Source organism: Buteo buteo, chromosome 19, assembly GCF_964188355.1.
Source record: "Buteo buteo chromosome 19, bButBut1.hap1.1, whole genome shotgun sequence".
Lineage (NCBI taxonomy): Eukaryota > Metazoa > Chordata > Aves > Accipitriformes > Accipitridae > Buteo > Buteo buteo.
Genome location: NC_134189.1, coordinates 11,352,144 through 11,368,989, shown reverse-complemented (window position 1 = coordinate 11,368,989; position 16,846 = coordinate 11,352,144). Strand labels below are relative to the sequence as shown.

The window sequence follows — 16,846 nt, the reverse complement described above, 5'->3', positions numbered from 1 at the left end:
TGTCTGCTCTGTTATCCTTGGGCCATTTATTCAGACTGAGGATTAGCCCGCCTGCAGATGCTCCCGCCCTGGTTCCCCCAGCACCAGTTCACGGTGCAGCAGCAGAAGAGCTGTGCTGCAGGGTCACAGCAACACTGCTGCTTCCACTCGAGCTGCACGCAGCTGCTTGCATGAAGCTTGACAACCTCAGCTGATAAAATCCAAGATGCAAGATCACACAGCATGATGTTGGGGGTTTCTTGGGCTGCCTTCCCTATTAGGAGCCCTGGGGCTGCGACAAGGAAGCATCCAAGCAGCTCCATGTGCAACCTGCCCAGCCCTGTGGGTCCAGCTAGAAGCGAACCTGCTCCCAACGAGCCATTCGAGTGTTGCTGCACCGTGTCCTCTGCTGCGGTGAAGGAAATTGCAGCGCATTGCCGACACGCCAAGCCTGGAGAAGCTTCAAATGCGCAAAGACATTATATATGGGCTAATGTCAGTTTAAGTTGTTCTGTAAACAAACCCTATAGAATCATTTAGGCTGGAGAAGACCTTTAAGATCATCAAGTCCAACCATGGATCTGGGCAGGTCTGTATCTGAAACCTGTTGATACAAAAGTGACAGAGTTGCATGTATCCTAAAGAAGAGGCATGCCAAATGCCCCTTTGGAGCGTATCCTGCATAAGTATGGATGGGAAAGCCAGTGGAACTAACACTTTGTAGGATACCACTGAAAATTGATAAGAGGTCCAAAGACTGAGGCCTTTTCCAGCCCCTTGTGACTTTCCCATGCCTCCATGTGTATAAACAGTAGCTATTCTGTCCTCAGTCCCATTAAATTTAAGCTCCAGCCTGTTCATCATGTGAGGGACCAGGCTGGTGTTGCAGGAGAGCTGCGTTTCCATCCCTCTGGGCATCCTTGGAGTGGTATCACTTGTTTTCCACATCCTCTGGATACTAGTGCAAAACAGTGAAGAGCAGAGGTCCTGACATAGCATAATCCTGACTCACAACTAAGTTGCTTGAGGACCCTGAAACCCTCCCAAGATGCAATAGCAAGTATCAGCCAAAAGAGGAGGCGTATCGTATCAGGTCCTTGGAAAACAGCTTCCTCTAGGAGCTCTAGAGAGTGAGCACCACCTGTCTGTCTTGTCTGTCTCAGATCTCCATTGTTTCCTCTGTCCCCAGGTCCCTGGAAGAGTCCAAATATTTGGCAGACTACCATGTGGAAGGCAAAAGGAAGAGTTCAGCTAGTGCCAGGCTCTGAGCACCAGCAGGAAACTAAGAAATTTGAATTACAAAATCAACCAGCTGCTCTTAACTGATGCAGCTCTTTGAAAACCTGATTTGCTTACCTTATCCCTGGCACCAATGGCTGTTAGCATGATCCTTGACATCAGATGACCATAGGTACTACAGCTTCAGGCACTGTTTCTGGAGCAAGCTGGAGCAATTACTCTGCCTGAAGAGAAGGAATTAGTCATAGGTTTAAAAACAGTAGTGAATCCAGCCTACCTGGCAACAAAGACAGCTAAGCTTGGAAAGCATCACTTGCATTAGGGCCCTAACCTGTGGTCACGGTCTCATGCTCCAGACTAAATGTTGGCTTAGCACTGTTGTTTGACATTGTTTCTGCCTGTCTGGGAAAAGCTAATAAATACACTGAATTCATGAGACTTGTGTATTGCCCTCATTACATCACACATGGAAGGGATGTGGGACAAAGCCATGCAGGGAAGGCAGACAGCATGGATTTTCCTGTCATAGGAGGTCAGTAGGGACGAGGACATGGAGGATGTCTTTGTTTCATTCAGGAAAACTTAGGCAGCTATGGGCTTTCCAGAGACCAGACTGGAGAGGCTTCATAGTGCCTAAGCAGACCCTTTCCCTGGCTGCCCTTTTCACTCAGCTTCCACCTTCTTCCTCTCTCAAGGCTTTGCAGGAAAACACAGAAAAAAACCAAAACAACAACAACAAAAACCCAAATAAATGCTGTAACACCCGGCACAGCCATTGCTTGGCTCTATTCCCAGTGCTTCCTTCTTCCCCGTGCGCCTCTGTCCCACCTTGGGCTGGCTCCAGAGCTGGCCCAGACCTTGGGGATATCCAAAAGCTTCCTGCAGACTGCTGTGACCCCAGACCCCTGGCCACGCAAGACAGGACACTGGCATCCAGAAAGCTATTACAGATGACCACAGTAGCATCCCAAAAGTACAAAGAGTACAACAGGGATAGTTCAGTTTGCAGAAGACCGAAGGGAGCTACGAAAAAAGCCCGCTGCAAACTGCCCACCACCACTACCTCCTTCAGTGTGCTCCTACAGGTAGTTGTATCACCAGAAGCAGCTATACCAGCGTGGTGGCTGCTTCCTCTTGCTATGCAACTAAAACCGCCAGAGCACCTGTTTTTACAGGACACATCTCTGGATGCGTTCATTAGCTACAAATATGTTAATCAGGCTGGACTGCTTTCTGTCTCATTTTCCTCCACAGTGAGGTTTCACTCATGCTAGCTGATGGGCACAAAATATTGATGGACCTGAAACTTAGGAGCCCAAGTGTCATTACTCTAAGGGATACATGGGAGTCAAAGGCCCACTAGTTCAAGGAGACTTCACCTCTTCAAAAACAGGGCTTGAAAATATGTACCCTTTAGTTTTAACATCAAAACAAGTATCCAAACAACACACCAGAGAGAAGCACAAACCATTTGACGCTGTACGACTTTCCAGTCTTCATCTATGCTACAAAAATCCTCCCATGTCTGACTGTGCATGAACACAACCAGCCAGCTAAGGCCAAGCATGCTTTAATTGCTCACACGGACAAAGGACAAAATCAAGAATGAGCTCAGAGATGATGGTTTTCAACTTCTTGGTCTTACCATCAAGGCTCTTACAGACACTCCTTGTATTAGTAATACTAACTCTGTAGTAGCACAAGGGTCAGATTAATACAGCTTCTGTTCATTTCATCACCCCACCTCCACCCCCCAAAAAAGCCACACATTGCAGATTCTCCTTCTTGCATTCACTGCCAAAAGGTATGTGATGACTTTATCTCTGCCAGCTGCTGCTCTTTCCTGCTCCTAACCTAATGCAGCTGGCAAGGCAGTGAGGAAAGGTAATCCTATGAAAAACACATCTAATGCTTTGGGGACATATTACAGGTAATGTGTGATTTTTATTATGTTAGAATATCTATTCTTCAGCTGCAAAAGATGTACTGTGATTCTGAAATGAGTAGGTGTGGATTGTAGCTGAAGGCACAACAGAATAATTGAATTGCCTCTCCCTTACCTAGCCAGAGCTCTCATCTTCAATTTTACCTTACCTACTAGCTAATGCGTCAGCTACATTTTGATAACGACTTGCTCTCGCAGCCTCTGGGTAACATAAATTGATCCTGATGTGCAAAAACCCTGACTGTGATATTGAGTTGTTGGGATGCTTTTTACAAATCAACAGTGCTCTAAATCCATCCATCTTCCCTTCTGTGAAATTGCACTGAGACCCTATTGCTGCAGCAAACTGTGGCAGCTGGCCTTGCAAAAAAGAGGTCTGGAAACTGGGGCTGTAACAGCTGGAAAAGAAGGAATGAACTGGGGTGATCACCTGGCTGCCAAACCACAGGCCCGCCTTCCTTTGAGTTAAACCTTTGTATCTGTCTGTGAAAATTCATGAGTTGTGGGCTGGTTAATGTGAAGGTCCTCACTGCCTTTCCCTTCTCTCTGTCCTTGTGCAGTTCCATTTCTTTGTTGTTAATTGGCTCAAACAAGATTTCCCCAGAGACTTGGGCAGTTGTATCATCAGCCAGTAATCTGCTAATTCCCTTGGACATGCAGAAGTCCCTCATGTACTACTCTACAACTGCATTTTGCAAGTGTTGCACTCCTCCATGATGCGCCAAATCGATGTTACGTTGTGATCAAAGATGTCCTTGTCCTCAGAGCAAATTCCAGCACAGTTATGGTAGTTGGCTGCACAATATACCATACATTTGAGCAGGAAAAACTCTCAAGATGTCACCAATCTCAAGCAAAAAGCCTTTGGAAATGAAACATTTTTTTCTCACAGAGGACAGTCTTTGATACTTTGCTGAAGTAATCAGCACAAAGCATGTCCTGAAAGTCTGAGTGGTTCCCCTAGACCTCACAAGAGGGATGGCAGCTATCATTGGTATCAGAGCTTTCTTGTGTCGTGCTAGGAGTCTATACAATAATAACTAAATATTTGTAGTTAAATAAGAAAGAGTGGATTTCTGTTTTTAACATCCCAGCCAATGTTACTGGGAAGCAAGGACTTCACCCCTCCTTTTTCACCTAAGCAATCCCTGAGCTGGGAGCAGCCAGGGAACTTTTTTTTTTTACCTGCCTCAGCGTGATGTTGGTCTGTATTAGACAGCAGTGTCTTCACTGAGGTTCACATAGCTACTGAGTAACATCATATATCAGGAGTTCAGAAAAACTAGACCTGAGAAGTTGTTTGTTAAAATACCCAATCCAAGAGGCATCCTGAGCTGATGTTGATAATGATTTTCCTGTTACATTAGGGAATTGTTTATTCCTAGCATGGTGGTGAGTATCTAGAAGGCACAAAGACCTGTGTCCTGAACTGCACATTTTATGCACAGGTTTGGTTGTTATGAGTGTTTTTAATGTCTCCCTCCTCGTAGAGGCCCAGCAAGAGCTGCTGAAGGACTCAAGACCTTTGAAACTTCATGGTTCCCCTAAGGGCTCCAAGAAATAATGTCCTTCCTGAGCCTAAACCACAGAAGCCCACACCTTTATATTAATTGAGGGGGGATAATTTCTAAAAAGACTGAGCATGAGCCCTGCTTTACAAGAGTAAAAGGCACGCGAGTATCCCTATAGCTTAATGTGTCCGTGGACTTCAGGTTCCTGTGGCAGATGGACACCAGTTTCTGTCTGGGTCCTGGCCGTGCCCAGTGCATCGCCTCCACCCCGGCCTCTCTGCAGCCCAGCATGAGGCAAGGGAGATTTAGGTTAGATATTAGGAAAATTTTTTTTACTGAGAGGGCTGTCAAACATTGGAATGGGCTGCCCAGGGAAGTGGCTGAGTCACCATCCCTGGAGATACTCAAAAAGCGAGTGGACAGGGTACTTCAGGACATGGTTTAGTGGGCATGGTTGATGGTTGGACTCGATGATCTTGAAGGTCTTTTCCAACCTAAATGATTCTATGGAGGGGCCACCTTCTCTGGGGACACTGGGGATCACCCACGTTTAAAGGTCCTGCCGTGTAAGCACCTTTCGCACCCTGGAGAGCACGTTTTAATTGTGCTAAGCCGGCAGATCACTAGATGGCCTCGTAACCTCAGAGATGGGGTCCGACGCAGGTTTGGGCTGCGCAATCGCCAGGTTGATTTTTAAAAACCTGGCACCCTAAGTGCTGCAGGACTCGGGATCGCCACCTCAGGCAACGCACAAAACGCAGCGTGAGGAATTTGGGACACCCTGTCCCGCAGGGAAGCTAGAGAAAACCACCTTTGTCCCTCTCGTTGCCAGAAGCTGCCTGTATTCCCTAAATCCCGGCGGGTGGGACCGGAGACCCGGGGGGGGGCCGTCGGAGAGCGGCCGGCACCTCTCTCCCCAGCCTCCCTCGGCTGGAGCCGGCTCATCCCGCAGCGAACGCAGCCCCCTGCGGGCAGGACGGCGGCGGGACGGCCACCGGCCAACCCGGCCACCGGCCAACCCGGCCACCGGCCAACCCGGCCATCGCCTCCGGGCCCGGCCCGGCCCGGCCTGGCTGCACCCGCGGGGGGACCGGCCCTGGATCCCCGGGGGGTCCCTGCGGGGAGGACGGTGGCCGGGGAAGGGGGACACGCGGGGAGGGTTCGGTTCCTCGTCCAGCCGCCGGCGAGTCGCGGTCGCTGCCCGGTGCAAAGGGACTTTGGGGCCTCGGGGGGGGAGAGAGCGGCTTGTTTGTGGGTTTATCCGGAGCGGAGCTGTGTAACAACAACAGCAACGAGGCGGTGCTTTGCGGGAAGGGCTCTCCCTCCTGCCCAGCCGGAGAGGGTCTGGGGAGGGGAGAAGCGAGGGGGTCTTCAGAGCAGCGGAAATATTAACGGGACGGCCGGAGCGCGGGGAAGAGAAACACGGAGAGGGGAAGGCAGGTTCGGCTTGTGTGAGGAACAGACCCGGCACTGCAGCACTGGCTGGGGGGGGGGCTTTTGGCGGCCGGCACCTGTTTGCAATGGCTGTTGCTGTTTCAAAGAGGCTGGGACACCTTGGTTAGGCCATGCCAGATTTGACAGTGGCCTTGATCTGATGTGCAAAGGAAGAAAAAAAAAAAGAAAAAAAAATTTCTCATTTTCACTGCTGTCAAATTCGGGCATGTGTTGTTACTCCATTTCCCCTGTGGATTTTTATTAACATTCTAAAACGCAGAGCTAGTTTACACCGACGCAGGTCTTATAAAAGCGCTAGAAGCAGGCAGGCACTGATCAGCGGTCCGGATCTAGAGAGGGGCAGGCCCAGGCCGCTGCCCCGAAGCGCCGCGGTACGAAAAACAACGACCCCGAGCACCAGCGAAGGCTCCCCGCGGCCGAAGCTGCCGCGACGGGGCCCGGAGCCGGCGCCGCGGCGCTGCCGCTTTAAGGGCGGGCGGAGAGCGCGGCCCTCCCGGGCCCGGCCCGGCCCCCGCGCAGCGGGGCGGAGCGGCGGCGGCGGCGGCCGGGAGCAGGTAGGTGTGGGCCGGCCGCTCCCCGGCCCCGCTCCTGCTCCTGCCCCGGCGGGGGGCGGCGGTGTGGCCGCGGCCAGGCCCCGCGGAGCGGCGCAGGCCGGGACGGCCCAGGCGGCGGCCTTGCCCTTGGCGCCGCTGGGGCTGTCGGTGCCCCCCCCCCCGGCGGGGAGCCCGGCCTGGGGTGGAGAAGCTGGGGGGGGGTCCGGGTGGAAGCGGCGGCAGCGCTGGGGCCGCGGGGGTGGGCGGCTGCCGCCGCCGTTCGGTCTGGCGGCTGCCGAGGGGTCGGCGTGGTGATGCTGTGAAAGGCACCTGCTGCTTGCGAAAGAGAGAGCTTAAATCGCACGAGAATCGGTTTTTTTGGGTTGGGGTTTGGGGATTTTTTGTTGTTGGTTTGGGTTTGGGTTTTTTTGGTGGGTTTTGCTTGCGTTTGTCCCCTTTTCCAAGTTCTAGTCGCCCACTCGTTTTATTCCCCCAAGGTGGGAGGGCTGGGAGTGTCAGACGCAAGGCTATCTATCCTGATGCCTTCCAGCGCTAAATGCTTAAGCTCAGTTTGACATTTTGAACACAGAGCTCTTGGCAGATATTTCTCTACCGACAATTAATTTAAAAAGAGTAACCGTCATGACAGGCGATGCAAAATGTATGCGACCGAATCTCAGTCCTGCTAATTTGCAGCAATTCATGGGGAAAAACCAGCATATGGCATTAGCTGACAAGATTTATATTTCTGATTGATTTCCGTTAACTTCATGCTTCCCTTAGGCAGATGAGGATTATATAGCTCTGCCTTCAAGAAGGAAGGCATTCTTTAATTACATTTATAAATTACACAGACACTGCTGAATGGCATTCTCAAATGTGGAGAAATGCAAAATGTTCAGTCACATGTATTTATTTGTAATAAAAATACAAAGCCCTTAGCTAGTGATTTAAACAAAAGGCTTAACTGGACTATCAGCCTAAATAGCCAAGTGTAACAGGAGGGAAGTGTTCACAGCTTAACGTTTTAGTAAGCCATCAACCTAAACCCAGTACCTCAAGCAGAAGCCAGCACACAACAAAAATACCACTAAACACATACAGACTTCTACTAAAGATAGAGACAAATAAAGAAAAACTGAAGTAATGAAATTTTATATAAAGTGTTAAGACTTCATTTTATTAGCATATTTTTCCTGTTGTCCCTTTGTCTCGTTTTTTTAAGGACAACCTGCACAGCTGTAGATGGCAAAGCTGGCCATAATTCTTCTGTTGTGACAAATTGGCAGGGGTGGGCTGAAGTTTATTTTCTTCACGCATCATTCTGCTTTTTCATGAAAACCACTGCAGAAGGGAGAAAACAATCACAAAATAGAGAGTGCAGTTTCTTTTGTATTTGTTCGTACTTGCGGTCTTGCTGTTGTGGAAGCACAGGCCTTAAATGCGCTCTGGTCATCAGTTTAGGGGGAGGTTCAAAAGCTGTGCCCTGAAGCAAGTCAGTCTGAGTTATTGAAAAGAAATTAGAGCGCAAGTTGAGGAAGGAAAAGAGATACGGAAATATTAAAGGATGGATGAAGGAGGAGATTTGAGCAGGAAGGCAGGAAAAGAGTTGCTCTCTCTTCAGGCCACTGCTTGGTAAGTGTACTCGCAGGATCAGGGTAAGAAAGACCCAGGGTCAGCAAGAGGTGGTGGGTGAGGAGAGTGTGGTGATGAAGCGCTGAGAGGCTCTTCGTTCACGTGTCAGCTGAGGGCTGTGGCTTTCCACTCTCCATTCTCCTGATTCTTTAATGAGTCTAAACTCTGACTCATTAGATTATTCCATTCTCCTTTTCTTTACTGCTTGTGACCTGAAAACTGGCCTTGAGTGGTGTCAGGCGGCCTCTGAGTGTGAGCTCATCCAGTCTGAATGTCTCACCTTTTAAAAACTTAATTTCTTTTAAAGGTGTTGGATTCAGTTTCTCTCTCTTTAGACAGCTTGGAGCATGTTTATATAGTTCCCTCACAGGGAGTGGGCTAGTGATAGAGGTCTACTTTCTTCTACAGCCGAGAGCATCCACATGAGACTATTGCACCATAAGACTAACTGATCCTTTAAAATACAGACTGAAATGCAACAAATTGGGAGTATTCCGATTAAGATAGTTCTTGGGGACTTTTTTTAAAATTTCTTTTTTTTCGTTTTGGAGCTGGCAGCCTCACAAATCTGAGGGAGAAAGAAGAAAGTCTTTTAAGGAAATCCTTTAATTGTTTGCCTTTAAAAAGATGCTTTCATATAAAAGACTCATCACCATTATAAACTTGTAATTAATGGCATCTCTGAAACAACCTACTGGTAACCTTTGCTTTGCCCTGCAATGCCAGAGCCCTGCTACAACATGTTAAGATTCAATGGAAGAACCTTAAATGGGAGTAGATTGCTGTGTGTTTATCTTCAAGGCAGAGGGAAGGAGATGTTAAAAGGCTGCACATTTAACTTTTAGCTCTATCAGCTGTCCAGCTAACTGGTTGTTTCTCACTGGATATGTTTATAGCGCTCTCCTGAATGGGTCTCTTGATAGCTTCTTTCTTAAATACCACTTCTTTCGACCTTCAGAGGCTCTTTGGGCAGGGGCAAGGCACGCATTCATGGTCACACAACAGCATGTCGACCTCTTCTTTCTAAAGCCCTGGTGGTGTATAGCCTTGAAGTTACTGAAGAAACATCACTTATGTAGCATTGTTCTCCTTTCAGGAATTGTCATCCATCACTATGAAAAACAAGATCCTGTGACTTTGTTTCAAGCTTTCTGCCTCATCACCTGCTTCAGATAAGCCTTGCTCCGAGCTCTCCCGGGGTTTGTCCTTGGGGAGACATGGCCTTCCGCGGCTGGAAGCGGCTCCTCCTCTTGGGCAGGCAGAACGCCTTTGCCAAGGCTTGGAGGAGCAGGAGGGGAGGCCCCTCTCTGCGCTGGAAGCGCTGCTGCCATTGGAGCGCCAGCAAGTCTCTGGACCCCGAGGTGAGAGCGTTTTTGGAGGAGAACACGGAGGTCACCAGCAGCGGGCACCTCACGCCAGAGATACGACTGCGCCTCCTCACCCCTCGCTGCAGGTTCTGGAGGGAAAAACCTGACCTGTGGCCTTACGGGGACCCGTTCTGGGCAATTTACTGGCCAGGGGGCCAAGCCCTCTCCAGGTACGCAGCGTGCATCACCAGAGTTGATAAGTCTGGCCTGCTGCGGGCCAGAATGTCAGACCTGGCTCTGTTTGTAGTGATTCCTAACGATTTGTATTTGCCTTGTATGAGAGTGCATATCCATACTCCTCTCTGCCTATACAGGAAGAGACAAAATCTCTGCTGGTTGGCAGTGAAGTTTCAGCACCTGCTGTATACAGAATAATTTATGGCTCTTAAGTTGAAATCTGTTGTCTTCGGTGGCGATGCATGTGTTGACAACGGGGCTGAATTTGGATCTGTGCAGTTGCCATCAAAACCTAGCGAGGTGTTTAATTTTATCACTCATTGTCGTTCCAAACAGGAGGATTGCTGTTTTGTCATAACACATGGGGGTTTTTTTGTAGGAGACAGACAGGAGTGTGGATGTGTGTCTGGTCTGTTGAGAATAGTAGGTTTATGCTGATGCACTTGGAGTGCTGGTTAGCCTGAATCACTCTCCTCATTTAGGATTTCAGCAGCCTTATTGTCAAGCTTTATTGTGGCTCTCTCTTAGTCACATCAGAAGCCACATTTTTATTTTGGCCAGTTACTGTCAAAATGTTTTTAATGTTCCTGTTTCCCAGGAATTAGTTGGAGTTCTTTTATTCTGTAAAATCAAATTTCTCACTTTGAACAGCAGAAAAAGTTCATAATTGTTACAGCAAAGAACAAGCTGTCAGAACATTCCCTACATAGATGAAAGGGAAGGATCTGAACTGGGGCTTTGCTGTTTTTCTGCAAGAAAGCATAAATAGGAAGGCTTTTTTGACCAGGAAAAAGATGAGACTTAACAGTTAAATTGCGAGTTGATTAGCCTGCCATGTAGATGAACTAGAGTGCTCCTAAACATTGCATAATTAAATTAGGCAAGGTAATCTCTACATTTTGTTACTGTATGATTCATATGCCCAGATATTTGGGTAGCAATAATAATTATCTGTCATTTCACCACTTTATTGACTTATTGTTTATGCACTTGTTTTGATGTATTGGGAATGTCAGAAATTAGCTGCATAATCTGGAAAAGTAAAAAGAAAAAGGGAACACGAAAACATGCTGCTTCCGTAACTGTGTTCATTTCACAGTTGGCATTTCCACAAGATCAGGAGTCTCCTATTTCAAGCTATTCCTCTCAGTGTAACCAAAGATAGCTCATTAACCCAGCACGGCAGACAGCAGTCTCCAGCAGCAGCCCTGTGTGTGTGCCAGGGGATACCGTCGGTTCCAGCTGTCCTAAGTCACCCCAGTCATTAGCGGTAACTGGAGAACCACTCAGCTGGAAACAAGGCACTTGCAGCATTAGGCTGGATCATGCTCTACACAAGAAGTTACTGCTGGAAAGTCGTTGCAGAAAGGGGAAACGGAGCACTTTCCATGGAGGTCCCACCCCTGTCCTCTGCCCCGTTGGTAAACTAGGGGCTGTCCTCAGAGGGGTGACGGCCTCGGGGGGGACTGCTGCCAAACAGCAGAGCTGCTGAGCCTCTGTACAAATGTCCTGCCTGGGTGCTTTCAGAAAAGACAGCATCTGTAGATCTTCAAAGTAGTAAATAATGCTGCAACATTAGGGTAACGGTGCCAGACCTCATAGGAGGAGGTGATTTTCATTAAAACTGAGCTAGTTGCACTGACCGGATTCATAACCACATACTGAAAAGCACCAAGCTGCGCATGCCCGTGCCGTCTGGTAGGATTCCTTGTGATGACATGTAGGACAAGAGGCATGGGATGTCAGGTCCTCCTCATGTCTCCTGGGTTTCTGATCTGGGTATTTTGCATCTTCAGTCCTGGTCTCGACCTTCCTGCTATCGTCTTGTAATGGCTTGAACTGTTTAATTTGAGGGTAGGTTGTCTTTTGTTCTCCCAGTCTGGGCTCCTGGGAATCTGTATACAGATGTGCTGGGATCTAGGTGCCATCAATACTTGACACTCTTATTAGGCCTCCTTCTGCCATTCCTGCTGGTGCTTCTAGGCCCAGGCATTCCCATCCATCCATTGGCCATTTACACCAATCTTAACATTTCCATTACAGTTCCCTGCACTGGAATCCACCTGCAAAAGCTGTGCTTACCAGTAGCCCTGCGTGAAGAGTCAGCCATCACCCTCCATGCCAGAAGACAACACAAATGTAGAATCCTTTCCTGTTTCTACTTTAACAGATAGTTAGTAGTAAATGGTAGTAAATTTATGACAATTTGCAGTAATTTATGTCACCTAGGGCTCTTCCCCCGTCACTTAGGGCCTTCCCCTTTGCAGAAGATTGAATTTCAAGGCAATTGTTGAAGTTCTGAACCCTCAGTAACAGCTGTATGATTTGTAGTGTTTAACAATAACTGCTGGTTGCTTTCTGTCAGTTCTTCTTCCTTTCCAGCCTAGAGGTTTTTGTTTGCTGATTCCTCTTGGCAGGTGTCAGCAACTAGATGAAGATACTCTTTCTGCTCACCACTGCTCTATTCTCATTTTCCTGTTGCTACTCAGGAACAACATTAAGCTGACTAGCAGTATTTGCATCTGTGTCTGCATGGCTCAGGAAAAGAAAGAGGAGAAATTCCTCTTCTTCCAAGCAGTTGCATAAGCAGTATTTTAGGGCAATGGGTAGGCCTCGTCTTTTGAGGGGCACAATATTCACTGCAAATGCATTTTCATATTTCTTCAGTCAGATTGCTTTTCATTTCTACAAATCCTTACCAACAGTTTACTTTCCTGTTTCTGATGCCAAGCATTTTAGTCACCTTGCAGTTTGCATCCAGTTATTAGATAAGCTCACCTGTCAGAGAAGGAGCTGATTGAAATAAAGTGTTGCTTACTTGGCTGGATTTCTTTCCATTTGCGGGGTGAAGGGAGGAGTAAGGGAGAATGATGGTTGTTCTTGATTTTTATCTCAGCAGAGACAAATAAGGAGCTATGTACCAGCTGCACATGTGTTTTTAAGATACCATGCTTTGTTACATGTATGACAAGAACTCTTACGTAGTGTAATGCAAAACTGACAAATCTGCATAATCATCTTGTTCATTGCTTTAACAGTTTTTCTTTTCAGGTATATTTTAGATAATCCGCGGGTTGTTAAAGGACGATCGGTTTTGGATCTTGGAAGTGGATGTGGAGCAACAGCAATAGCTGCTGTGATGAGTGGTGCATCACAAGTCCTTGCTAATGACATTGACCCTAGTAAGGCCTTTTTTTTTCATCTCTGTGTAAAGATATTATTTTTTTAAAGCACATTTAACATTGACTTTTCTTTGCTCCATTTGGGTGCAATTCAGGTTCCCAACATAGTTCTAAGAATGCTAAAAAGATGAATGCATTTTGCCAGTATTAGAAGCTGGGTTGTACCAGCCTTTCCTGCACTGAGTGTATCTCCGTAGCTCCTTGGAATGAACAAACAGCAAAGTTTCTATCAAGTGTTGCCTATACACCACCATGGCTGGTTTGGAAGAGAACTCCAAGCGCAGGCAGCAAGTTGGCTTCTCTGTAGGACCATAGCATATTCCTGCACTTTCATATGTGAGGGCCTAGATTTTGCCTTTTTCCCCCCAGACTTTGTTTTCCTGTAATTGACTTATGTATTCAGCTTATTCATAATTTAATTACTCATTGGTTAGGGAGGAAGTATATCCATAGATTAAGGCAGTTGGATATTCTGGTTTGATTCTGTGATTGGTTTCCATTGGTATCTATTCCAGGAATAGTTCTCTCCTGTGTCATGGTGGTGCAATGAGGATAAAATTCCATCACTTTATGCCAGATTTTGACCCGTAACAAAAACTGTGGAAGTCCCTAGAAAGGATAAACAAAAATATTTCAGAGGTGAAACTGAAAGATATGTCAAGGAAATGTGTAAGGGGGGCTGAATGGCAGAATCCTAAAATATAACTTTTGTTTGGCTTTTCAGTTGCAGGAATGGCAATGATCTTGAACTGTGAACTGAACCACCTGAACCCCTTCCCCATCACCATTAAGAACATCATTAATTCAGAGGCTGGCAACTGGGACCTGATTGTTCTAGGAGATATGTTTTATGATGAACAACTTGCTGATGGTCTGCATCACTGGCTGAGGAAATGCATCAGGATACAGCAAACTGAGGTGCTGATTGGCGACCCTGGCAGGCATCAGTTTTTAAGCCACAGCATTCACAGTCAATTGCACAAAGTTATAGAATATTCACTTCCCGAGTATACTAGACAAGAAAACAATGGATTAACATCAAGTATCGTCTGGAGTTACCAGCCCTCAAATAGCTTAGAAAACTGTTGAAGCTGGTTTTGTAATGAATTTTGTCTCACTTGGTTGGCTTTTCTGTAAGTATGTAAAATGAAAGTGGGAATTAAACATGGAACGTATCTGTTGATGCAAAGTAGATTACCTTCACTGTACTGATTTCAGACATACTCAGAGGCTTTCGCTCCATTTGAGGTAAAAACTAAGTGCAAACTGTATTCAAGGGGCCCTGTGCTGAAGCGCAAATCCAAAGACAAGTTACATGTAAGAGTTTGCATGCTTGATGTTTTTTGTGTGTACTCATGTCTTGCTCTCTAACACTATTGTGAAATGTTTTGGACATCAAGCATACTGCTGTGGGGAGAAGGCGATGGCTGAAAGATTACTGCACTGCTTTCACAGACTTTTGCAGCTTATTTACAGAGAAAATTACTGCTGTCCTTCATAAAACTCTCCACTAGATTATTAGCTCATACTATGCTCAACTTAAAGTGCCTTGCTCTTTTTCTGGGTATCTCTTCTGAACATCAAAGTAACTAAACTGAATCTTCCCCCTTCCTCTCTATAATAAAAATTTATTCTTCCTTGAAGCTGCCAGCATGATTATTTAGGAGTTGCACACAAATCTAAAATAAGCTTCTTGAACTCTAGCCAAAGTTTTTACTAAGTGGAAAGTGACTAAATAGTAACAGCTATAGGCTAACTTTATCCCCTAGAGAATAGGGTCAAATGATCGACAGTCTCTAGCTTTGCAGGGTAAAAAAGGCAATCTATCACTACAGGAAGCTGGTGAGGGATGAAGAAATCCTTCCATGATGGTTCTGAACAGAAGGTAACTGAATAAAAACAGGGAATAAAAGTTGGACAACAACCTCCAGAATCACTCAGCTACATCTGCCAAGGAAGAAACCTCTGCAAGGGGCGGGGTGGTGGTGGTGGTGAAACTTGATCCACAGTTAAGAGGCTGTAAATGCAGCGATTTGAAGAAGAAACCAGTGTTTTCAGAGCAGTCTTGCAGGAGCTATCACCTTTAGCAGTTAGCTATTGAACAGTGATGGGGAACTAATTGCAGAATGGAACACAATGCACCTACAACTATCCAAATACCAGTTGACGTGGTAGAAGCTTATAAACTTAAAAAGTATGGGGTACTCACTCAGAAAACCATGTTTATGAAAAAGGAGGTTTAGGAGCACATTCAGATGTACATAGTTGTAAAATACAATTTAACAAGTTTTCAGAACTATCCAAACGGAAGATTTACAAACTTAAATCTTCAGAACAATGTGCGAATATTCTGCAGTGCTCACCCAACAATTTACGACAGTAACAATATCCAAACGATACAGAATATGAAGTGGTAATTGCACACATTACATTCTTCTCCCACTTCACCCAGTGCTTGTAAACATTTGTTGAAAATGATGTCACAACCGGGGCTGGACAGACCGGGGAGGGGTCATGGTGAGTTTGGAATTCCCTCAGGCTAAATTAAGGTGAAACAACACCAAATGATCAGTTAAACATTTTATTTATGGCAGAAGGAGCCTGAACTTGGAAGGCGTAATAGCAGATGACATGTTTTCTCAGAACAGGAATTGGCATGAAACTACATCTGTGAACCGTGTAACCCGTGGTAACCATATACATACCAATTCAGGGAAGAAGGCGATCCCTCCTGTTGAGTCATGAGGTTCAGAGTGGAGCCCCTTGCTTTCTAGAATTCTTCTCAGAGAGGAGCCCAGGGGCAGCTGGATCCACTCCTAGTCCCAGACTTGGTCAATAGTCTTATCTCTAAAGGGATGAGGTGCAGGGATTGTGAAAAAAGGAGACAGAGAGAAAAGAGGAAAAGAAGATAAAGATGTCACCAGTCCTGCGTCCAGCATTGGTCCAGCCAGTCTAGAGGTTCAGTTCTGGAGGGTGTGCGCATAGTCTTCTTGCCCCTCCTTCGGGCAGGCACTTGAACTCATTAGCCTAATTAGGTGCCATGCGCAGTTTGTACCTTCAGAACCTTCAAGAAATGGGTCGGTGGGCTTGGAGTTGTTTGGGGAGTAAATTCTCCATCCCTGCAGGCATAAGCCTTCTTTGACCTTTGGCCATATCTGGTGAGCTGTCCTGCTCAGCATATCAGAGCAGGGAACTGTGCACCCTCCAGCACACCCTCCATCAGCTTCTCACCTGCGGTTCATGCAGGGTTCATTGTTAGCCAGAGTTCGTCGTTATGCAGAACTTGCCCCACCACAGTATTTGAGACATTAACTTGTTCAGTCTCTCACAAATGACTGATTTAACCTGAATCAAAAAATATTTCAGTAGAGTTATGCTAGTAATAAACACATCAGAGAGCAGACTCAAGATAGTGAAGGATTTAACGTGACTTACATTAAACTTTCAAACCTAAAAATACAGGGTTAATTCACTGCAGCGTTCTACAGATTTTTAAGCACAAGGTGAGAATATACCACTAAGTTACACGTTTTGAAGAGGCTATGGGAGAAGATGGTACATCTACATGCACATTTAAGAACACGGTATAAGCTGCGTTTGCCTTCAACATGACAAATCCAAGGTTACATCAGGAAGGAGAAAAAGGACAACTTTGCCAGTGAGGTTAGCAGTAGCACAGTCCCACAGATGGAATTTTTTTTAAGTGTCTTTTGCTGTTACAGATGTTGGTGGTCTTCCACCTTTAGCTGCTTTACATTATCTTCATTTACAATTTTCTTTCTGGATGTAGCACTTGAGATGAGAGTCTGGTGACCATCACCGT

The 16,846-nt window shown here is 46.4% G+C and overlaps 1 protein-coding gene across 2 annotated transcripts; it reads left to right on the top strand.

Annotated features, from left to right (window-relative positions):
- The first annotated feature begins 6,585 nt into the window (after positions 1-6,585).
- Positions 6,586-14,666, top strand: ETFBKMT (electron transfer flavoprotein subunit beta lysine methyltransferase). Of its 2 annotated transcripts, none has more exons than XM_075051017.1 (4): positions 6,586-6,683; positions 9,394-9,834; positions 12,893-13,023; positions 13,748-14,666. In XM_075051017.1, the coding sequence occupies exons 2-4, from the start codon at positions 9,515-9,517 to the stop codon at positions 14,110-14,112; spliced, it is 816 nt and encodes a 271-aa protein (XP_074907118.1). In that variant the 5' UTR covers positions 6,586-6,683; positions 9,394-9,514; the 3' UTR covers positions 14,113-14,666. The 2 variants fall into 2 exon arrangements, with proteins under 2 accessions (XP_074907118.1, XP_074907119.1); XM_075051018.1 differs by lacking the exon at positions 6,586-6,683 and adding an exon at positions 6,892-8,297.
- Positions 14,667-16,846: the final 2,180 nt, after the last annotated feature.